Source organism: Opisthocomus hoazin, chromosome 4, assembly GCF_030867145.1.
Source record: "Opisthocomus hoazin isolate bOpiHoa1 chromosome 4, bOpiHoa1.hap1, whole genome shotgun sequence".
NCBI classification, from domain to species: Eukaryota; Metazoa; Chordata; class Aves; order Opisthocomiformes; family Opisthocomidae; genus Opisthocomus; species Opisthocomus hoazin.
In genome coordinates this window covers 84,133,318-84,159,080 of record NC_134417.1, presented here as the reverse complement: position 1 = coordinate 84,159,080, position 25,763 = coordinate 84,133,318, and the positions used below count along the sequence as shown (strand labels likewise).

At 39.3% G+C, this 25,763-nt stretch overlaps 1 protein-coding gene across 2 annotated transcripts in view; it reads right to left on the bottom strand.

Annotated features, from left to right (window-relative positions):
- The window catches only part of PTPRN2 (protein tyrosine phosphatase receptor type N2), a 707,013-nt gene that overhangs the window by 227,279 nt on the left and 453,971 nt on the right, over positions 1-25,763 (bottom strand). For both annotated transcript variants that reach the window (XM_075419758.1, XM_075419759.1), the window contains one exon: positions 20,717-20,781. In XM_075419758.1, coding sequence (XP_075275873.1) covers positions 20,717-20,781 — 65 coding nt within the window. The remainder of the gene's footprint in view (positions 1-20,716; positions 20,782-25,763) is intronic.

Genomic DNA, 25,763 nt, shown 5'->3' with positions numbered 1-25,763 from the left:
TGAATGACTTAAAGTTGCTGTGAAGCTGACTGAGAGAAAGAGCCAGCCACAAGAAAAATGCTGTTTTTGTGAAGAACAGCATCTGCCACAGTGTAGCACCGCTCTGTGGTCTGGGGTTGCTGTTTAATAAATGACAGCACAAATCCTACTGCAATCCTTTAGAAGAACTTCTTCTGCAAGACAAAACATCCTGTATATGTGCAGTGATAACCACACATTACAGAATGAAGCATAATGGATCGTATGGCAAAATCCATCTGTTGTACCTGCAGTTTATATTTAATACTGTACGATAAAATATCTCAGAAGTCACATAAATCATTCTGACATTTCTAATCCAACCTCTATGATCTCTATTCAGAAATCACAGCAGCTGTCTTTTAAAGCTTCCTTCCCAACAGTAACAAAATCTGACCCTGCTGGTGAGATCAAAGCTTAAAATGACTAGCTACTAGTCCATGGTAATTATCGTTCTGTTACAATTACCAAAACTCAACCCTTGCACCCATAAAGCACTTCAAATTTTACTAAACTGTAAATGGATTGCTCTTGAACTGACTTATATGTGTTGATATAATTGGACTTATGTGATGCATGGATATATGTAGTGCATGGAACAGGAATTACAGTAGCAGTATAAAGTTTATGTATAACTTGTAATATATTTTTATCCTGAGTTCACAGCAAAAATAAATTATTTTGTATGTTTATCTCTGTGAATTTACATTGTCCTCATCACCAGTAGTAGCAGAGTAAGTCCCACTAAACAACAGAAACACAACAAAGCTCTGCCTTCTCTTCCCTGTGCCTGTAAGAACAGCTGACGAAGGTCTGTAAGACACTAACTACTATTTACTCTAGCCTTCAGAAAATCCTGAATCTGAAGCACGTTATACGAAATATAATCTATGTTTTTAAGACTACCAAAGGTTATGTGCTGGTTATTTAAAAGTCAGCCTAAGGTTGTATTCAGTGAGTCCATGCTAGAAAAATCCCAGTGGGAGCCCTGGAGAGACCATGGCAATGCAATGAGCAGATACGCTACTGCCTTACAAAGTGGCCAGCTCTGCTGAGTAGCATGGTGGCAAGCAAGGCTGTGCTATTCCTTTTGGGAAATTTGCCCAGTGGTGTTTTTGCTTGGAATTAGGCCATGAAGGTGAACCCAAGGAAGTGAGGATCTATGGAAAAGCTCCTCATTTTCCTTGCCTTTCCCTTTTGTGTAGGGACAGTTGGGTGTAGTAGACTGTCTACTATCTATGCTTTATCTTGCATCCTAATGGTCTGAATGCATTTGTGTGAGACCTAAATCAAGGTAATTCTTTCACTGATTTCACTGCGTTTTGAATCAGAGCTGTTGTAGGCACACAGTCCTGAGCTTCTTCAGAGCTGGAAGCAGGCACAGGAGAATAAGCTCTGGTAGTGACTGTGTCCAGAACAATTCCAGTCAATTCTAAAAGTTTGTCTAGGGCCAGAAAAGACTGCAGCACACTCATCCAAAGCCTCTGATGATTCACAGAGGGAAAATAGCTGCAGGGAACTTTCAATTTATTTGTCAAGCTAGCTCACACCAGCCATTCCACAAGGGATAGAGAAAGCCATCAAAATGACAGCATTCCTCACTCTGCACAGGCGTATGAGGCCAAAGACATCTATGGTGGGTACATTTATTACATGCAGAGCATTTGACGTTTGGGTTTGAGCATGGACTTTCAGAAGGTGAAGAAAGACAAAGAGAACTCACTATTTATCATGCCAGATGGCAGAAATTCCAGGATCAGGATGGTTGTCCTATGGACACACCAAGATCACCAGCAGTCAGCGAAAGACTACGAGTGTAGAAAACAAGTCCTTGGAAAAGGCTTGAGGGCAGATTGCGCAAGAAAGTGTGTAGTTGAAACATCTAAAGGAAGAAACTTTCTTACAGGTAAGGTAGTAGTTCTACCCTTTTCCTTCTGCATTCAAAAACTAGTCCTTATTTTCTAACAGTGGAGGTGGAACTGCCGGTACAGAAAGGAAATCTTCCTGGTACAGTGTTGGCAACTACCCTGCTCTGAGTGGAAGATGGGACAAGGTGACTCCAGAGTCCCTTCAGCCAACATTTTCATGGTTTTGTGGTTGGTTCTTCAGTTGCTTCCAGGAGCCAACAAGCTTTGAAATATGACAACAATATGAGGAAACTTGACCACACTTCTCAGAAACTAGCTTGCAGGTCACCAGGCATGGACATTACGGTCACGGTTACTTGGGCTGCAGGAAGAGTAAAGCGTAGCTGACAGTTCACTCCTGTCCCTCTTTTGGGCTATGGGCTTCATACAGAACCAAATGCTGCATGTCTGATGGATTTCTGGTTCACCCAGGCAGTACAAGCGTCTGCTTTTCCTGCTAGGCTAGTGAATGCACCATTCCAAATTTCATAAAGCCATCATATAGCAGAGACGGAAAATTTGTTAGGTGTTAGATAAAAACCTTATGCTCAAAGCTGACAGAACTTAGTGAACAAGAGCACTTACGGTAAAAAAAAAAAAAAGTCCATGTTTTTAGTACAAAGTTATAAGGTACAAGCAGGTAAAAAAATATCCCAAAGAAAAACACTACGTGAAGGGTTGCATCAAAGCACTCAAGTGCTGCTGAATACTTCAGCTAAGCATGTGGCAGTCACCTCCCATTTATACTATGTTGTAAAATGTGAAATAGTGCGTCATGAATGTGCCCCTGTGACACTGCTGCATCTGAAAGGTCTTTCTGCTTGCCCAGTCCTAGTATGACACGGGAGATGTGAAGAGTCAATTATCCGTGCAATCCCCAGGTAAAATTTAAAATGTAAGCAAAGTTCGAGAAAATTGCACTGATCTATTTTTGACACTTCACCAATTTCTCTTGGCAATGTGCTTAAGTTGTAACCATCGCCTGGAAGACACAAAATGTGATGGGGAAGGTGGAGGAAAGGAAGCACTTACTGCTAACTGTATACTGGAGAGATGTCAGTCATGATCCGACCTCATATTAATTTCTGTATGAGAAGGGATTTTCAGAAGAAATCAAATGCTAAATACTTGCATATAATTGTAAAAAAAGTAACCTGTAAAGTCACAGGCTATTAACTAATCACCATACTTCAACTAATGGCAGCATACTGTTGCTAGGTAACTCCTGATAAAACGTGTGCATAGGCTGACTGAGAATTGCTAGAGAAAAGTGATTCCCTTGCCGTCACCACCAGCACCAAAACCATCTCTGAGTCAAACTGATTACACTGGAGCTTCTGTTTTGACTGATTTTATAGAAGATAAATGCTGACTACTTTGTGTTTAGACAGATGAAATCTGTATGCTAGTTGATAAAATCGAAAAAAATACAATCATTGGAGTGCATTTGTTGCTTTTTCAATAGGCTCATTTACCCTTGACATCATAATGTTTCATGTTGGAATCCTGAGTTCTCCGACTGATTTATTTTTATATTCTGCATTATATTTCATAAGGTGAGAAGAGTCAGATGACTGGAAGCCAACTCTGAAAATCAATGAGGAACAGATACCTACTGGCATGTATGAGCAGTGTTGCCCTTTTAGAATTTTTTTTAAATTTTTTACTCTCTATTTCACACTATCACAGTTATGTGTTTGATAGTAACCTGAAATTCAATTCCATTTGAGCATTTTTTTTTCTTTATTTTGGTTCACCAAGTTAATATTAAATAAAAATGAATGCTAAGCCAATTCTGTAAACAGTTTTTGAGGAAATAATCTACTGGCTCCCTTGTTCTGAATAAAATAAAAATAAAAACAAGACTGAAAACAAAACAGAGAAGAAAAAGACATCCCAAATATGAAGAACTACATGGAAACTGCTGGCAGAAAATCATAGTTTTGATTTTTTTTACCTAACTGTCCAGCACTTAGTATAGTATGTATTCTCTGCAAACTATTTTAGCAAAACGACTTGCTATATCTCTAACAATGTCTTAATATTACTCCTTGCCCTGTAAAATCAGGTGCTCTCAAGCAAATTATTTAAAAGGAATTAAGAGAAATTCAAGGCCATTTCATTTTTCTAAACTTATGATTTTACAGTGCGTGTGAGTTGTCTCCCTCTTCTGGCTGATCCAGACAGCCCAAGGGATCTACAATGCTTCAAACTCACGAGGTTCCACGTTTGGTGTGGGCACAGCCCAGTCAGCTTCTCTCATCTGTGTGAGTTTCTATGGAGACTGCAGCATCTACCCACAGGTGCAGAATTGCAACCGGATGTTTTCTGCATGGTAAGCACTCTGTCCTCTACTACAACACTACCTATCATCCTCTAGGAAGGGGTGAGCAAGCAATGAAAGAAAGAACAAAATAAGAAACAACAACATTATTATATTTTTCTTCAGAGTTAACTCTGAGGTTATGGGTTTCTACACCACCAGAAGAGAAACACAGTTGTTTGCATACACTCCAAGTGGCATGACTATGTTTGTATCCCAATCACACATCTCCTCTGCTGGCATTAGCCAGGGTTCTTTCCATGGCATACATTGATCACAGCTTGATGCAACAAACTGCCCGACAACTATACTGAGAAACAGCTTGTTTTGTTTTTCTAATTTGGATAACAAAGGTGCACTGCAAGCTGCGCTGATGAGGAAGTCATACATCTTTAACACAAAGTAAAAAGGAAAAGAAAAGAAGGAAACATTCTTTAGTTACAGCAGACGCCTTCCTCTTTCCTTGCAAAGTGCCCTGTCAGCATGGCTGACCTCATGTCACTTTTCAACACAAGCCGAAAAAGAATGAAATCTTTTATCGTCTCTGTGTTCAGAAGTTAATACTAGGGAATTCGTTGCCTGTAAAGAGAGGGTGTCAGGTTACTAGAAGAGATTCTTTCTCTGATGGGATCAGCTATGAAACTAACGTAGACTACAGACTGTTCACTGCATAGCCCAGTGGGTCACAGAGGGTTGCCCTGGAAGGCAAGTTAACCACTGTACCAGCAAGATCCAGCCTTGCCCAGAATAACCTGGTCCAGTCTGATATGAGCTTTCGTCTCACCTCAGACTCGGTCTCTTTCCAGGGAAATCCTTACAACAACAGAAGCCCTTGCAGTCCATTTCACGAAATCACCTAAGCCTAGACTTGGGGACACAGAGTGTAGGACAGGCCTAATAATGGCCTTGTATGGCCTCTTAGAAGTGTACAAGGGCTGGGAGACCTGCTAGGCTTTGATTATCTGATGGCTCAAGCTCAGTGTGCTCACACACTCCATGAACACAGCCTCAGTGCTCTGTGCTCAGACAGTCAAGGATGGCCACAAATGGTTGAAGATCACCTTTGGGAATCCCTAGAACAGGCTTATCAGACCAAGATGGAGTTGAATGAATGTTATTTGTACCATTCACATCTTCAGCCAACACTACAGATTGAAATATCCCAAATTTATTTATATAACAGAATCATCTTGATACTTCAGATCTAGTGGAGATCCAACCTATTCAATCTTAGCTTTTAAACTGAATCCCATTTAACTATGCAGCCCCAACCTTTGGCTTTCCCTGTAATCAGTGGTGGGAGATAAAAGACAATTCCAGTTATGGCTGGACTCTGCTGGGTATAGAGCTCAGTGGACTATCTGATGATTCAGTCACAGATGATTCAGCTAAGTGTCTGTGCAACTATGTTAGGGATAGGTATTGTCAACTATTAATAGACTTTTCTAATCAGTGGGGTCACATCGCACTGGAGCAGGTAAGGGTGCAGGGAAGTCTTTGAAACTGTGAGCCAGTCTTTCAAGGCTCTGGAAAAGGCCAGAGCCAGTCTTGTGAACTGGGAGCCTGGAAATTGCGTGCCTGAAATTGCCTGCTCCTCCACTGTCCCATGAAACAGAGCTGGTGTAGAATTTATGTAAATAAACAGGTTTGCACCACAGAGATAACTTGCATATACCAGTCATCTTCTCAGGAAAATCACCCAGCAAACATCTGAGTATTTGTTAATCTGTCAGGTATTTAGCATGAGGGAATCCAGCCTGGTGATTCCCTCTACCTGCTACATCACGGTAATTAATAATTAAGATATTAGACATTGAGCATGCAGCAAGGAAGAGACCTTTGTCTGAAAACTTTACAAACTGAATGGGCTGGGTAGGAGTACTGAATTCATACCCTGCAAATAAGACTGTGGTTCCACCTCTGCAGAGCCAAAAAAGTCACAGCTGACAAAATTTTTCAAAGTCTGCTCTCCTGACTTGTGGTCTAATGGCAGGTTTCTAAGACCATGTTTTAATTTAAGGGTGGGTGCCAATGCAGTATATTGTTGTGCCACTGTATATAATGATGGCTGCCTTCTTCTGTTTCTTGGAGGCTATTTGCATTCCTAATCAGAGACAGAATTTGGCTGAGCAAATTTGGGAGTCCCCAGGATGAAGCAGAAATTTCAGCAGAAATTTAATTGCTTGAAATGTATCAAGTTGCCATATTTTGTTTATTTCCTGAGATTCAGTTATGAAAATTGCCAGTCTGCAACTTCAAATTGCATGACAACTGTTGAACTTACAGTCTCACAGGGATAATCACCCCAGAGCACAGCAGCACACACATTGCTCCACTACCATAAATTAATATAAGCTGCCAGTAATTGAAAAGGGCAGAATAAACTCCACACCTCCTTTATTCTCTGACTGGTATAATGAGGATGTCATTCTATTGTCTCCTGGGTGGGATCTTTTGCCACCTCGGTTGTTACAGGTTTATTCTAGACATGTTGGGTACAAATATGGTTTCACTTCACAAAATGTCTCTGTGCCCTCACCAGTCTGTTCATCCTTGTCAAATCAGGATTTCACACATTGTTTTCTGCACATTCCTTAATCTTAGTGAAAGTTTCATTTCCCCAGCCCATTGCCATCGGCTGTTAGTCTGGCACAAAACTCCAGCTCAAAATGAAAAAGATACAACAGACACAAAACAGCAGACACAGCTACTATTGCTCTGCTTTCTGTTGTCGCAGCTAACAAAAATGTTCTTAATAGTACCATTTTGTTATTGGTGAGCCAGAGAGACAACCAGGTGCATCTTGCCATGCCCTTTGAATATTACTTATTCCTGAAATATTCTACATCTGCCCATTAGTGTTTCCAAAGTTCACCATGGCAATAGCCAGAGGAACATTTCCTTGTCTAATGGATACAAAACAGCAACAACAGCATGGTGTTAGCCACTGCCGATGTTACTGACCAACAAGGTCACACACAACACCTGGATCTGCTCCAAGCTTTGACTGTCGAAATGAAAAGACCAAAGTCTCAACATGACAATTAAAAATTTCACACATTAATAATTTTTTGAATATATATATTATGGCATCCTCATAAGACCTTAATTATCTGTCAGACTTTTAGTATTTTTGCCTACTTGATATCAGCAAAGTAATTGAGCTTGTTTAGAAATGAGACAAAATTATTTTGCATGGCAAGACAAATATGTTTTAAAATATAATGAAATCCTGTCATTTTGTTTAAAAAAATTTATTGGCAGATTCTGGCTTCTATGGATGAAAAACTCTCTTCCATGGTTTCGAAAAGAATGATTTTCCTTTTAGCATTTAAATTTGCATGCCAATATACTTTGCATATAATTTACATAACATACTGTATCACAACCACTTTGTCTCTTATTGTAAAATCCAAGATCAGCTCCTAGCATTTCATAGCTAGGATTATTAAAACATTTCGTTAAGTCAAGTCTGAAGATAAGCTTTCATCCTAGTGCTCCTGGAATTGCATACTAATGGGCAGGAAAGGTGAGCGTCTGGTTCAGGCACTGGATTGGGCTCTGGGTCCAGTCCCAAATTTCTCACAGGCTTGTTTTCAAATCTGGACAATTTCATTTCATACCTTTATAATTATGATCTTTATTTGTAAAATAAGAAAAATGATAATTTTTTTTCCCTTTCTTTTCTAATCTTATCTTTTTGTGTGGTTATCTGTAATCACTCAAAGGCACAGTTTTCATATCACTCTATATGTGGGCAGATACCCAGTGAGATCCCAATTCTGTCTAGAAAGCATTGCTGTAATGCCCCTGTTAATCAAAACTACTCAGCCTTCTTTCAATTAAATGATTTATGCAAAGAAATATCAATTTTCTACAGAATGAATTTTTTCAAAGGTCAACACAAGTTTTAGGGAAACTTTGAATACGGAATTATTTTTCATGTCAAAGACACGATTTTTGGTTAAAGTTCAGGTGACAGAAAGCTTTACCACCATCTACAGTTTAGTGTCAGAACACTGCTACAGGAAACCAAGATTCAAGTCTTCACCCACCTGACTCAGACAAGGATCTTGGTATGAACCAGGAGCCATGTTGAACGCCTACCTGTCCCAGGTCCTCATACACTATCTGGAATATTAAAAAGTCTACATAAAATGAAACAACTCAAGGAGGCTACTACCCAGTGCAGCTGATGAGGTTTAGCCCACATAGAAGAGCAGTGCAGAAAATCAGGGTCTCCCTTCTTCTGCGTGAGGACCTACACCTCCTCTCTATTCTGGGTCTCTGTTGTGCTTTTATTATGAAAAACTAGGAAAAGACTTCTTTTCATACAAATGGGAAACCAGCAATGCCCCACAATATCAAAAAGCTCTGCAGCACTCAGAACCGTATCCTGCTGAGCACTGCTAGGTGTATACATGGTACTTTTTGGGGAAAATCAGAGCACACATCCTGAAGCTGCCTGTGACACTTCAGCAGTATGAAGTAGCAGCTCCCTGCATGAAGGCAAATGGAAATGGGACCCAGGACCACAGCTGAGGGCCATGAAGTACCTGAAGCCTCTTCCTTACCTGTGGCAAGAAGCCAAGGACATTACTTAAGACAAAGTACCTTAAACAGCTGAAACAGGTTGCAGAGGTTAGTGGTGTGAGTACTCACTCTGTACCGGATATACTGCTTACAAGTAGCCCTGCATTGCTTGTCTCCAGATACTACCTAGAGATGTATTATGTCTTCATGGTTCTCTAATCAACAGATCATCATCATAATCTCTCTACTTAAGACAAACTCAAATCATCATTTCAGTAGAAGCTACTATAACTGATTTGATCTTTTTTTCCTAAATATTAATCTATTGTAGCTGAAGTTACTTGTTATAGTTGAAGAATTCCCAATTGTCTCCATGATGAAACAGTTATTATCTGTGCTAAAATCAATATCTAAACCTGTAAGAAGGTGAAGTGAATAAAGAACTTGGATCAAGTAGCGCTGCCTGACCTCAACGCTGACTGCGGCTCTTCTGCTGCTGTTCTGCTGCAGAACACGATGAACTTCACAGAGTCAATTTAGTGTCTTGGGAAAAGCCAAAGAGAAAAAAGGCAGCTCTGGTCTAAGCACCCCTCTGGCCCAATGGGCAACAGTTAAGAGGGGTCATTAATACTCTCAGGGGTACATCTTGCTAGTGTACGTAGCACTAGAAGAATGGGCAACTCTTTCAGGAACAAATAATGGGATTTCCCAGAAAATATCTAACTACTTTAAGTTATCTGGCACCTGCGTGCCAGACACCTGTATGCTGCTGAACATCCATCTGCTGTATATGTTACAGACATTTCTTTTTTTTTTAAGCTTGGCAAAGGAGTTGATTAGGAAGAGAAAGTCTCTGAAAAACATTTTGGACAAAGATGCCAGCACAGATTGTACAGTAAAAGATATCAGGTCTGCCAATACATGCACACCACACTCCACAGGCTGCTTATACGTGCATCTCAATGATTTCTTGCTGAAATTACTGGAATTCTGAAATAGCACCAGCCATATCTCCGTATTTCTATTTGGTATAGACTTGATACTGAAAGGATGCAACCTCCTCAACACCAATATTTGTATTCTAGCTATTCTCTTTTCTTTATCTTCCCTTTCTGCTCTCTCCTGCTACAGGCAATATAGCTGAATATTGCTGATATGACTTTTGTCCAATTCCATATCTAAACAATACCTTTTTTACAACAATTTCTCCAGGTATTAAATAAGCTCACTGATGGTATTTTGAGTTTTAAAAGGACTGAGTCACACACTGCTTGTGTGTGCACAGCGATCAATAGCTCAATGAACCTGTCTGGTGCCCAGTAGCACTCACGACTCTGCTAGGTAGATGTCAGAAAACACAGAACCCTTCCTTGAAAAGGTGTGCTCATATATAGATGTGTATAGATAGATAGATAGATAGATAGATAGATAGATAGATAGATAGATATGCAGTTATTTGTCAGATCAGAACCTTAATGATATACTTAAATTTTAAAAAAAGGTCATAAAACCCCCAAGAAGAAGAATGAAGGACAAGAGATTATGTACAACTACTGAGTAAAATAATAATAATGTAAAAAAGTATGACAAGGAAAACACTTCTTTTAGGATGGACCAGATTTTTGTACTAGTGCAGACAAAAAAAATGTCTCAAGAAATACTTTTAACTGAATTTTTTAACAGACAAGTATATTAATTGAACATATTAACAGATACAGAGAACATACTACTCTCACTTTTGGATAAACTGTGATACATTTTATTTACATGATATGCTTTATATGTTGTCCAGTTGGGAACTGTCTGACTCTTCCATTCAGTGCACAGCACACAAAATACAAGTTAGCTCTTCAGGTTGTGCATATGCATGCACAGATACATAGATACACACACAAAACCCTAAAGCAACATACTGCACTTATCTTTTTTCCCATTTTTAGATCATACATATTTCATTAAGCTTCATGCAGAGTGTCTTCTGATTTATGGTAATTGTCAACAAAAGCAAAAACTGCCTACAATTTTAACCCTGCAGTACTGCGGATTTAACTGGGATAAAATTAAAATGTTTAGGGGGAAAAAAAAATCATAACACCCTAAGCCACTGGGAGCTTGACCCTTGAGATGTTGTCAATTTTTTATTTTATTTCCGTGTGTTTGTTGTCTGTAAAAGCAGATGCCAGCAGCAGCATCTGATATACCGGACACCTCCAGTGTTATCCCAGCATGCTCATGGCCTGGAGGACTTGGAGTGAGACTAATTTCCATATCAAACCCAATTTAGATGAAACATCTTGGTTGGAAAAAAAAAGAAAAAGCCAGTGCATCAATAGCCCCTTGATTAGATTTTCATCTCCTGAGCAGACAAATATGAATATTTATTACCGTGAATGCAGATTTTCTTCTTTCCATTGCTCTGATCTTGAATATTACCCACTGCTAATTTTTATGAAAATTTGGGCAACATAATGTTTTCACATAAACTGACAGTTCTTGAGATAATCCCGTTATTGTTTGGTGGGAAATGACAGTTTCCGCTTATTCATGTGTTAACGAGGGATTAAATATTGTTTTTCATCATCATAATCTAAGATGGACTGGAAATTAAAATTTGAACATTGTACATTAGCAGAGCTTTGAGGACCAGAATTTGTTTGCATTCACTTAGTAAAGATCCGTAAATTAACAGTTAACAATTAGGTGAAATCTGTATCACAAAAACAGCACTGATGTTTGCTAAAAGAAGTCATTACTCTACCTGCTAAAGGTAAAGAGCGAGAGAGATAAATAGCTCGCAAACTGACACCCCTTTGCAAGAGCAAAGTGCACAGTGAACTGCTGTCAGCCGCAGCGGTCCTTGGGCATTAATGGACTAGGTCATTTTTCTGTAGCACAGAATCATGTCTCTTTTCCTTGTCACAGGTTCTGACACTCAAACACTTGATATGCTCAGATCACATTGAAAAGTTGCTCTATGATAGATCTACCCGCAGCACTAAAAGCAGTCACACCAACCCAGGAGCTGTTTTCATGCCAGCCAAAGTGCTGTGCTCATGCGCTATCCAGGTCTTGGCATATAGTACATAGACACATATAATTCCTCACTGAAATGGGTATTATGCTGGAGCTGCAGTATATAGCTGTAAAGGATCAGTTATCTCCTCAATGCTTGTGCCTAATACCCAGCAATGAGAATCGGAGATACCTACACGCACCAAAGTGAAAATAGAGACCTATTAGTGACATTCATGAGCCATTACATTCAGTTTCTACAGACGGTTTGAGTTAAAAATTTAGTTAAGTAGGTTTGCAATTCTATTAAAAAAACCCCCAACATTTCTCTTCGGTACTGGTCAAAGCGCAAACAGAACTAAAACTATGCTTAGTCAAAGCAACTCAAACATCTACGTAACTAAATCTTAAAAGTATCTCATCAGGATAAATCTTACCGATTCATGGAAAAAAGAAACCAAACTGAGTTTCAACAAAAATAATTTAATAGAAATCCTCATGCTTAAGTTTAGAACCTTGCTAAAAACATTCTGACTAAAATATGATTTTATACCTATAGCACGTAAAACCTTGCCTTCTGAAGGATGCTGAAGTGATGGACGTGCAGCAGCTCTACAGCAATGTTCTCTCTAAGTGCGGAAACTTAGTGATGTACAGGTGCAAAACTGTTCTGGGTAGGATAAAAGAGAATGTACTACCAAACCTTCAGCCTTACTAGAAAGCAGATCAGATCTTCAGTTTTACAGCCTAGTACTAAGAAACCTACAATAAATGGCACAACAATTCTTGTAAGTAGATTAAAAAAAAAAAAAGTCACTACCTGCAGCTGAAGATTTAATTCTAAGGAAAACATGTGCCTTAACACCTGTGCTCCAAAGCAGACCACACTGAAGCTGCCTGCTGTGAAAGGTCCCTGGCCTGGATCTTGCTTAGACTTAGAAACTAAACAGCCTAGAAGAGTACTAGTGGGCACAGGTGAGTGGCCATGCCAACAATTCAACAGTATAAACGAATGTGGGACCGTGGCAGGCTCTGTGTCCTGTTCTTGTTTATTTTACTAATGCTGATATGGCTGTAAGGCCCCTGAGGGCGGGGATTCATACAGAAAGGTTGGATGTCCTGCAGCTTGAACCTTAGCCCAAGACAGTTACTCTCCTATGCTTATAGAATGAGAGCAGAGGTCCTGGCGAGTGGTTTTCCATGTCGACCTGGGAGGAACATTTGCTGCTCAGAGACTTCTAGAGAGAGCACTGAGGGACTAGGATCTGCCACCTCTTCCTCTCCTCAGAGAGTTAAATCTGTGTTTGGGATTGCTTGAAATCCACATGTTCCTGCCAGGATCAAGCTCTTGCCTCTGCAGATGGAAGAATCTCCCTTCTCACAATTTCTGACCAGCTCCATCACTCAGACTTCAGTTAAACAGAATTTAATCTTAATCTACAGCTTTCTTAGCCAATCCATTACACCACTGAAAATTTTGTTTTCCTTGGAGTCATAAAGAACTGGCCACTCTTAGAGGGAGGATGCTGAATTTCATGAATCGGGCAGGTATCTAGCACATACCCTACATATCTTCTTTACAAATGTATCAAATGCAGGCTGCCAAATCATAGGGTAGATAATAACATTAATTTTTAAGCAGAATTACTCAGCAGTTTGCTTTATGTAGTTGGTACAAGTATCTAAATCTCTTTCCTCTACAGATCTATAATGGCTTGAAAGCAAAACTCCGCTTTATAAACAATGGCGTGACACAGCCTAAACCCAAGACAAATTCTTAAACCAAACATATGCTACTTTTTTAATGGAACAGTGTTAAAATAGACAAAAAGGAGCAACACTGGTAGGATGCATAAGTTCCTGAAGCCACAAGGCAAACCATACCTTGTTTCATTTTACATGATACTGAATAAAAATTGAATTGCTGTAGTTGCCATAGCAACTGCCACATCACTTGGCACTTCTGCTCCTTTAAATCACACAGTGCTACTGTAAAGGAATTCATGAACCAACGTGACACTTAAATACTCGTGCTTTTTATACTGTTTCAGGAGGAAAACATAAATCAATGTACACTGATAGTTGTCTCTGAAAATCGCGTTTGTTGTATTTTTCTTAACATTATAATCTCCTCATTTCCTTGTTGTGTTCTTTAAAAATTTGTAAAGAAGGTGGAGGGCATTGTCACAATCAGAGCACAAGAAAAGAAATTACTAGTGACACCTGATTTCCAAATTGAAGCTGTGACCTGTCATTCAGATGTCAAAATATCTCTGCTATGCAATATTCAAATCAAATACAGGAGACAAACATTGGAACTTTGCCCCTCCACCACCAGAGACGGTGTGATATGTGACAGAAGACAGCCTCAGTAACATCCAGGCATCTCTTTAACTCTAAGCTTATCAGTAGTTTAAAAGGCAAGTCAAATTATATACTTAAAGATAGGCATGCTCTAGATGTTTGTAGAGTTGGGACAATGATTTGTATTGCTTTACTATGTTCTGTATACAACATGCAGTCACAGAAAGTATATGACAAAATAATGTGGTAAAATAATATACATATTCATGCTGCATGTTTTTTGTTTCTATTTTGCCGTTTATTAACACTCTGGATGCAATTTATTTGAAAAGCAGCCCTCTAGTGGGCTATGTACCATAATGAATTGTTAATAAATAGCATTAACATTATCTCTAAATATTAGCTAAAATGCATTTTGCAAAAACATACAAGTTCTTAAATAAATGAGGCATAGAGCTCCATCATTCTCTTTGGAGAAATTTAATGTTCGGTTAGCTTCATTCCTTAAAGCTCTTGAAGCATTACTTCTGAATGTTACTGTATGACTAACTTCTGATTAGCATCACTTTAATATACATGTATACTCACAAAACTGTAATAGTGACATATTATTCACTGTCAGTAAAACTCCATAAAAGTAGTAAATTACTAGTAGCATTCTACGTAAAATATAATCTATGAATTTTTAAGGGTTGCACAGCTTTAGAATCTATAATTTGTGCGTGTGGGATACAGTAAATCTTCCACATTGTACCTTTAACAAGAATATATCTAGGATTGTACTCCTTAAAGTTTTTCATTTAATGATTATTTTTCTTATTTGTAGATATATAGCCTTGAAGTTACATTTTTGCCTTAAAGCAAAGATCGTCTCCGTGACCTAATGCATGCCTTGCCCGTAGCAATGTGTGTTGCTCCAAAACACAGTCCTCCTAGAAATCTCTGTTTGACTGCAAATCAACACAGCCACAGTGATCAGCAAAAGCCAACAGCGAGAGCCGTCTACAGGATCTCCAAGCCCAGAACTCGTGTAACAGGAAAAAATGAATTTGTTGATCTCTAAGCCACGGGTTTTGTAGGAAACTATGCTGAAAGCAGGCTCATGGAAGAAACCCTCCCTGGTGTCCCCTGGTCTAAGAACGCTTACACAGTAATGCAGAAGTGTATTCCCTCATATGCACCTACGCTCGGCTTCAGCCAATTAGTTCTGCTAAGAGGAGGGTGAGTTTCAATGGAAGTTGAAAAACTCGTCCGTGGCTTGGGCTAAAACTTGAGTATTCATGCATGCACAGCTGCTGTTCCTACACCATGGTAGGTAGCAGAGCTACCTTAGCTAAGTGATCTTGGTTACAGTGTCCCTTCCTCTCCCAGCATACCTCCAGAAGCAATACCTGCTCTGGGTCAGGAGCATTTGCTGATTGCCAAAATGGCTTTGTAAGAAAGGCAGCTGGAGCAGATCTCAGGCTCATTGGGTCTTTACAATTCAAAAGTCCGCCCTTAGCATTCTACCTAGTAGTCAGAGAAGATCAGAAAAAAGCTGGCATCTTATTCTTCAGCAACTGCAAATGCTTTGACAAGTTCTGCACTTTCTCAAATTTTTTGTGCATTTCCAATATTGTTCTGAGTAAAATCTGGATACACAAAGGTTAATGACAAAATTTGTCAACATTAAGGAAGAGAATAAGTTAGAAATCTGGCTTTCCCTCAGAGGCTTGCACATCACTGGGAAGTCTGTCTTATCAAGTCCTCTAGCTTCATTAGAATTTTTAAATGTAGATTTCTTTATTTTAGTAACAGCACTTTATGAACATCAACATAATTCTACACCTATCAAAATATCTATAAATAAGAATATCCTGAAACATGTCAAAATATCACTGCTCTATTTTAGAACATGTAGAGGTACAGCAAAGTATACATGTAACATATATTTTGGGTTATTTCCATTTGGTTTAGAAAATTATTCCAATCCTTATGTCTGCCATATGAGAACCATGACTCAAATCCTACAAACAAAGTTACAATTCCAGTGACGAGTGTATTTTGCACAGCCCTACTAGGAAGTTGAGAGTTAATTTAAAATAGTGTGTTCTGAAATGGGTGCTGTTTTGCCAGTTCAATGTAGAAACTGTGCCATTCCCTCAGTTTGTTTCAGGGCTTGATTCAGATTATTTATTAATCAAATCACAGACTCTTAGTGTCCAAAACCTGATTTGAACCACTACACTTTCTTGAGCCACCGGGGAGCCTGACCTATTATTCTGAGTTTGTTGTTGACAACAAATTTCAGCCAAAAGCTGGATAAACAGTTATTTTTCCATGCCTTTATAGCTGCATTTGAACCATTACTGGAAATTTTCTTGAACTGGAACTGGATTTGAAGCAGACAAACTCCAATTCCAGCCAAGATCAGCATGGAATTGAACCGAAAAATACTGTGGTTTTATAATAATGCAAAAGTGCCTATGTGAAGAGAAAGAAGTGGTGAAGTTCCTAAAGTATGTGGAAGGAATTCTGAGTTACTGTGCGACCTCTGCGTGGGGCTGTGGTTCATGGTGCCTTCTGAGTTCCCTTGGGCTGGAGAGAAGCTCCTGGGTACAAGTCTGGTTGGATTAACATTTCCGTGGGACTGGGGCTTCCAACCCTGCTGAATCTTGAACTCAGCAGGAGTCAGGCTGAGCCATTGCTGCTACGGAGGCTTTCCCTCCCTGTGAGACCAAATGCTGTCCCCAAGATCTCACAGGAGTGCTCAGCCATGCAGATCAACAAATTCAACTCATATTTCTGCAAAACACAATGGTTCACATCAAAGTGGGAGACAGGAGAATGGAGTTACAGGTCCTGCTTAAATGTTGTTTAGCTCTTTGGGTTTTTTACCAGTACTATGCCTCTTATGGTATTACGCAAATACACACATAGATAACACAACACTGAAATTAATACCCCTCACATAAAGTCACCTATAGGAGGTTATTGAACTTCTGAGGATGATCTTAGGACTTCAGAGATTTATTTCATGTGTGGGAGATCAAAAGAAAACACCTCAAAGACAACAGCAGCTTCGTAGTATCTGAATAACAAAGCAGGTGTGAAAATGTACGATGAATTTGTGTGGCACAGACATCATGCATGACAATGACTCAGACAAATCTTGGAGGGTGACCGTAGGGGAGTTTTAGAGCTGTTATAGGTGCTGGAAAGCTCTTAATAGAAAATAAGCAGCTTAGGCAGTCAGTACTACAGCAATGCACACATCCTCAGGATTTCAATGTCGGCACTTGTTTTTGCTACAGCAGGGTTATTCCTGGTTTTCTGGTATAACAGCCTCCTACAAACAAGGCAGGTACCAAAATACATAGCACTTTAAGAGTGATACACAGCACATCAAACTCTAATTCAACTCTCTGGATCTCTGGACTGTTGAATATTCTGCCAGCAAATGTTACATGTTGAGGTGGATGAGCTGTGGCTGTACCAGTAAGGGTCTGTTACTCCATAATAACCTCTGCTTACCTACAGTCCAGACAATGCTTTGCACTAAATCTTCCAGACCTTCCCATGAAATGTATAGAACTTTTCAGTCAACATCCTGACACATGATCAGCTTCTGACGTTGCAGCTAAGGAACTAATTTTTAATTCTGCTAATGCAGAGCCTACCCTATGTTGAAATAATGCAGCTAACCTCAGCTCTACCCAAAAAAACTCACTGAAGCCGTGGAAATCTTTTACATGACATAAAGATGATGAACTGTATTGTAGCTGTGGTAGACTTCAGACTCGTGTTGTTAATGACAACACAGCACATGTTTATGCAGTGGCATAAAAGCAATTCATCAACCCTCCCCAGACTTGACTGAACGGCTCAGTAAGCTTGGTGTGAATTTTATAATCTGTTGTTGCTTTTGAAATGCTTTTCTTGAGACAGAGAGAAAAAGCGAGAGACTGAGATGCTCTGAGCAGCGTTTCTCTTCCTCAAAGAGAGACAGTTTCCTTCTACCACACCCAAGGCCTCGGTAGTCATTGTCATCTACATATTTCTTACTGAGGCACAAATCCTGTTGTCATAGATCAACACTTAAAACAGATTCCACTGTCCAAAGCAACACATGAATTATTGCTGAGCTTAGAACTGTTCCTGCATTTGATAATACAGCTGCTCCATTTGCCACTAGTATCTCAGCTATATTTCTCTCGAGCTATTTCAGATATGAAACTTGCCATGCAAAATCAATCCTTTTATTTTACAGTCCCACAAGTGAAGATTATATATCCATCAACTTTGTCATGAATCCGACCTACTGTCCAAGCAAAAAGGCCATTTCTCATTCTGCAACTGAAGAGTTTTTTCTAAGTACATTTGATCTGAGCGTCTTGACTTTGATTTACTGTTACCATTGCATATAATTCCTTTCCTACAGTGTGAAGAAAATGAAATCATTATTCAACAAAAGGCCCCTTCATTATGTTAAACTACATACTTTCTCTTAATTTAACACTATTAAACACCAGGGTGAATCAAAAACAAACTGCAAAACTGGATTAATATAGTTGGATTTAACCTGAAATAGCCTGAATCTGACACCCTATCAACAAAGAAACAGCTTGGTTACAGCACTCCACTATTTTTCATTCAGGTGAGACTGCAGAAATGTATTCATTATGTACACAATCATATCTGATAAGACTTAGAAAGGGGAATGTACACAGCTGGGAGAATTCACATCCAACAAAATATATAAGCAGCTGAATAAATGTTCTTCCATCACCTTAATGTTGCAAACCACTTGGTTCTTTCGCTGCTGATCACCAAATCTCAGGTGTAACCTGGAATATATTTAGTCTGAAATGTCTACTTCCCTTCGGCTAACCAATATTAACTTTTTGCCTTCTAACAATGCATATTTGGCAGAGTGTAAAGCACAGTGTTCTGTCAAAGTCTTTATTAATCCAAGTAGCATCACCATTTTTTTAAAAAGCTATGATAGCCTAAATGTATGACAGGTGAGTTCTGCAGTGACTTTTAATAAACCAAACACAAGATCCAGACTGCGGAGATCTCTACCCTACAAACTTGTCAATTGTTTCCAATTCTATTAGCTGGTCTTAAAAAAAGCTAGGAAGTCCTTGGGACTGTATCTCCAATACATCCTTAGACTACCATGTTTACAACCACCCTGTTACTACAATGTGGATTGAAGATGCATTTAACAGCTGACAACTTCTTGCATTTAAAATATGCAAAAGTGCTTTCTCCAATGACCCCATATAAGATAACAATTATTTTAACTGTAAGCATCTGAAATGAAGTAGACTTTCATTTTCCAGCTGACTTTGAAGCCAGCTGGAACCCACTCAATGACTGGAATCGGACAAAATACATGGAAGGACATATATTAGCATGCGGAGCCCAGCTGGGTAAAATTTTACTGAAAGTGGCTTCCATAGTCTATGCCACAGTCCTGGTTTTTCTGTTATTTAGCAGATATCAGGACTTGCGGATAGTACAAATGCAAGCTTCACTCTGGCTTCAAGCCAGGACACAACCTGAGGTGCACAGCCACACTCCAGGATACACTTCCCAGCTTTTGAGGTTGTGCACCCTTGAGGACCTCCACTGGTTAAATCAGCTCCAGTTAAGGAGGGATGCTGGCTTTCATTTTCTGATGATTTCACCTATGTTTTTTTCCAAGTTCTAATTCGTATAGCTTTGTCCCTGAGCATCTCAGCAAGTCTCAGTGTTGGTACCTCTTCAGGACCAAGTCTTTTAATAATGTGAGTAAAGTTACACAAAAACATTAGAAGTTCTGGCAAGTTGAGTTCTTAGGCATGAACTGATAAAAATTAGAAATATAAAAAATGAAAATCAGTAAAAAAATGAAAAAAGTAAATGCCTTTAGTACATTATAAGTTAGCAATTCATTATTCTTGATACTGAGAATAAAGTAATCACAGGAAAAAGGCATTTGTCTAGCCCTGTGAGCATTCACCACTAGCAAAATTACTTAAATGAAAAGGAGAAAAAAGATAACTGTGCACACAAAATTAGCACGAGAATTAGCAATCAACTGTAGCTCACACAAGGTTCTTAGCAGATAGCATCATCTTTGTTAATAAATGATGAACTGCTTAGTGAAGTTTTTTGCTTAGTGATATCACCACAATAACAGACACTTGTCTTATGTGTGTTTCAAGTTATATCCAAAATAAGCAAGTCATTGACTATCAGATTCTTTCTAGCATCTGAAGTCTCTTCACCCCATATTTAAACTTCCATTGATCTCGAAGAGATAGCACTCGATCAAAACCAAGGGGAATAATACGACGACTTCAGTTTCTGTGCTCATCTTTTGGGATTTTGTTCCTATGATACAACAAAGCAAAAAAATGCATTTCTTAAAGCTGGCTGCACTTTTCACAGAAGGATGGGTTTTTTCTCTGTGGGATACAGTGCTATTTGTGAAGCAGATTGTATTTTGACAGATGCAACTGTATCATAAAAATGCCCTTAGCACTATCAGACTGGTAGCTCACAAGTGTTCATAAACTCCCGGATTTCTTAAAAAACCCCAACAATTAAAATGTTTTTTGAGAGTGTAAATTTCCACCATGACACTTACCTCGCCCACACCAGTCTGCAGAATTTTCAGTCCCGTTGTTTTTTCAAGCTTCTCTTTGTTTATGTCTGTAAGGAAAATTAATATTGAAAGAGTTACTGGAAAGCTGGAATATTCATGATTTGAAGCATTTGCAGTATAACCGACCTTCTTTCCTCCATCAATAAATTTATAACAGTTCCTACCTATGCCATCTATGGAATATCTTTCCCTGATAGCAACTCTACTAGTTAGGTTTTTGAATGCTTAGGTATGCCATTAATTGTTCATTATTATCTGAAAAAGAAAGCCCAGCTAATTCTAGTTCCCTTGTATAAACAGTATCACACACATTTAACACATATACCCAACGTGTTTGTAAAGTTCTCTTCAGTAGAAGCTTCCCACTCTCTTCCTTGCAGTGAAGGGCAGAGCAACACCTTACCATTACAGCTGCACTGCAGTGTGCAGGACTTTTCACAACAAATACAGACTCTTACTTAGCAGGTAAGATACATAGTTTATTTCACAAAACTGGGTTGAGATCCACAATGTTTTCTTTTTTGAAATTTAGTTTTTTCCTATTTATCAGCTTCTATATCAGTAAAAGCACTGAAAACAAAAATAAAGTAATCCAGCATAAAACAGCTAAATGCAAAACAGAGGTAGTAACCACTAAGACTGCGTGTGTACCTGCACCCAAACATGCCCAGGGAATGAACTTGAGCACTGTTTTACCATTGCCCATACCTTTAAATCATTACTATGGTCTTCACATGATTACGGCCTTTGCGCACTAAGATTCTCACAAAACAGTGCCCAGCCACAGTTCTGGGGACAGCACAAGAATGAGATTATTCCCAGCTGGGGCTATGGGTAAGGTCATCGCGTTTTGGATGGGAAGACTTTAACTTTCTAGATGCAAGCTGTGTCAGCTGGACTCCTGACCAAAACCCAGGCACCTGGCTTGTTTTATGTATTAGTAGAAACGAAGCCTTGCAGCCTTCAAACTCTCCTCACTTCAATCATCTAGCCATTGACTATGTAATCCAAGTGAGTCATCCAGGTTCTCTCTGCAGTCAGGGGAAGGAATGGACATTTAATACAGTGAGTCATCCCACATGTCATACACACATCTGCAGGCACCTATCTCTTTCCTTTGATTATGGACACAACACGGATAGACTCAGCTTCTCAATTTAAGTTGCTTAAAGGAAACATTCCTAACAGAAAGGACAAGAAGTGTGCTAGAACATGTTGTACACTGTAAATTTACATCAAAATATTAAAAGGAATTAATATATTTTTCTTTCATTTGTGAAAAATAGTCTTTAATTGTTGCCATTCAAAACATGTTCAAAACAGTTTGGATTGCAGCAGACAATTCTCAGAAGCAAAATTATTGTGAACTGAATGGATACTTTATTTAGTTTGTCCAAAGTGCAACACAAATGATTCACATTTATTTCAGAGGTGAGTTGTATCGTTAGGGCTCAATCTCACCTCACATAGCCCAAATGTGGAAAGATTTTGGTAAAACTTTCTATGTGCAAAGGCTCATGAAGTGAAACCTCAAGCTATTGTAATACAGAGCAACTTTTCTGATTGCCTTCAGCAAGGGATGAATTTTGTCCATGATTTAAATAGACAGGAAAGCTCTGTCCATCTTCTAGACTCACACAGCTTTATTTTTTCTGCTTTTTAATATGCTACCTATTAAGCAGATGAGAACAAGGAGTCCCAGGCTAAGAAACCTTAAATGCATGTTTTTCTGGATGACAGCCTAAAAACTGCATACATTACTCACATAATACTTCTGCCACGCTTTACACATTCAAGAACATATTTATTCCACTCAGAGTCACAGGGACAACATGAGAAGGAGAGTTGCTCGGACCATGCAATTTGAGGCTAGATTTTCACTGTGTAGTACATAGTGCAGTACAAATTCCCGAAAAATAAGTAAATCCTTGCCAACAAGCTTGATTTTCAGCCTTGAGATGCCCTCTGGACTATGTTGCTTCACTGATGGCCGATGACCCGCCATGTCATGTAACAACATTCTCCCTTCTGGATGTGCCATTTCACTGCAGATGTGTGCCATGCTACCACACTGACCGCCTCACACCCAGTGTACAGATTAAAGGCAGATTTCTGTAAAATGCCAAAATTTAGAAGATTTATAAAAATCTTATAAAGAAGCTCCACAGCCTCCTTCAAAGAAACTGAATGGTCCAGCAAACGATTCTTTGGTAGCTGTGGTGGTTTGGCCCCGGCCAGCAACAAAGGACCACGCGGTCGCTCTATCGCCCCTCCACCCACTGGGATGGGGAGGACAGTGGAAAGAAAAAGGCAAAAACTCATGGGTCGGGATAAGAGAAGTTTAACAGAACAGCAAAAGAAGTGAACAGCAACGACAATAATACTGATAAGAAGAATACACGAAACAAACAGCAGAAATGCACAGAGCGACTCTCACCGCCCGGTGCCCCACGCGCTCCCGAGCCACCATTAACTTCCCCCTGGCCAGCTCCCCCACTCAGAACCGAGCATCACGGCACGTGGTATCGAATACCCCGTTATGTCTGGCCACTTTGGGTCAGCCAGCCCGGCTGTGTCCCCTCCTGGCTTCTTGCTAAAATTAACCCTATACTGGCCTAACCCAGGACAGTAGCTTAGGATAAAGAGAACTGCACAACAGCATGGCTGCAAAATAAATAAGTAAACAACAAAGCTTAAATCCTCGTGCGTAACTTGCTACCACATGAACAGTTAATAGAAAATATTGAGCCTGCTGAATTGCTGAGTTTTATAATTACTATTACATATTTGACCTCCTTTTAATAGGTTTCCTGCAGACTTCAATTATTGAAGCTTTGATATTAACAAAAAAAAGAAAAAGTTTACTTGAGACCCTCTTTTCCTCCTTGGTATTGGCTAAAAGACAAAGGACAGCTCTGACAGCCATGCTAACATAAACCCTGCCAAAATTAGGAGGCGTGAAGGCACGATGTGTTATTGATTAAATCATAACCTGAAAATGGTCAAGCTCAGGCACTGTCAGGTTGCAGAGAGACACAGCAGACCATCTCTGACATGTTCACGCCAGGCGTGTACAGCAACGTGTTTTAGCTAACCTTGAACTCCACAAGCAGTTCAGGAAGGTCAAGAAATTCTGTCAAAAACAGTGGTGCTGAAGCTGAAACACCGACTACATATCAAGCAGATGCTTCAAGCTGCTGAACAGTGAACACAACTACTTAACTTTTTCTGTGCTTAACTATAATTGAGAATTTAAGACAATAAAACATAGTCGATAGCCCATAGACAGACAAGGAAGAAGTGGTGAGAAAAGAAATTCAGATATTAAGAACAAGCTAATAATCCTTTGAAAATTAGCCTAAATTTTAAAAAAGTATTCTAGTGTACTACCTGCTAGCTTTTATTCCAATACAAATATACAGCAGATGATGTTTCCGTTGCAAATTTTATGACCTGGAAATGATAATTCTGGGTAACATTGTATATTGCACATTCCATCAAAGTCACGGTTTAAAGTCCTGAAATACTAATGGAGAACTGAAAAACTCATCAACAAAGAGGCATAATAAAAACAGTTATTCAAAAAAAAAGCAAGAAAAAACCCCAAACCCAACCCAGTTAGGAACATATAAATCCTTTTTTTAATCTTCCACTGAAACAAAAAGGCCTTCCAAACACACAAAAAAGGAGGCCTTTAAATTAAATTCGCTAGATGAAGGATATGCAAATTACCTGAAGAAGCGGAGCCCTATAATGTTCTCAAAATTCTGCAATAGCCTATTTAATTAGTATTTTAATTTATCAGAATAATTCTTTGCACTTGACAATTTATGCAGTATTCCATATAATTAAGCACGTAGCTACAGTGGAATAATTTTTCCTACTCTCTGTATACCAGTTATTTTAACCTGAAAGTATCTGTGGAAGTCTCTTCTGTGATCTAAATTACAATGGGGACAACTTAATGGCTTTGCTCTATTAGAGAGCACGATGAGGGTGTTACTGAGTGTTTAAGAGTAGGGATAGTCACTGTTCAGAGTCTTCACGAACCTGAGGGAGGTCTGATGTGTTTTCTGAGGGCTAACATTTATTTCCTTTAGCAGAGTTATCTGTCAGTGGCACAGTCAGGAACCAGAGTGCCTAGTTTTGTAGTCAGCAGGTTTAACCTTAGAGTCCATCGGTTATTAGAAGTGAATTATACGGGGCATCGAGCAGACCTGCAGTCTCATTATAACACTTCTGGAAGAACGAAGCCCTGAGAAATGAGTGGTTTACAAAGGTTTGCTGTAAAGCAGGTTGCCAAGCACAACCGCACCCTCCGCCTTACTCGTGGGAGCGCACACTGGCACAAGCGAGATGAGGGAAGGGATCGTGCAGGAGGCTTCCTCGGTCTGTCTCTTGTGATGCTGCTGCGGGATTTACCTCCTCCAAAGAAACCATCCTTAAATATGAAAAGTATTTGGGGGAAGATGGTGTCATTCACAAGGAAATGTTATTTTTCTGCTATGAATCTGACTTTGAGGGTGCGCTGTATTTAATTAGATGTGGGGAAAAAAAAGTACTTACAGAGACATGATTCCCTTGACCTCTATTACATGCCCACTTTAGAATGAGCCAATTCATGCCCTAGACTCACTAACTATATCGACCGGACCTCCAGTCAATAAAGTGATAGAGGGCAATTAATTCTGATTTACTGTAGGCTGTCAAATGAATGCTACAACAACCGTCTTCTTCCCATCAGCTTGTTGCAAAGCTCGTTTCATAGACCCATGTTCAGAACAATTTCATTTATTTTCCCCTCTCTGAGGAACGCAGAGGGAAAAGAAGGAAGGGAAACCCAGAGAGACGGTAAGTGGTTATTACAGCTTTTAACTTTTTAACAAGTTTCCCAAATCTAAGACAAGCAGATGTTACCTTTATATACACTAAGTTAGTCTTTGCTTTCTACTCCCCTACAAAGAACCCCCCCAATTATGTGGAAAGCTTCTTCATAGGGTGGACACTAAAGACTGCCTTTATGTTTGGC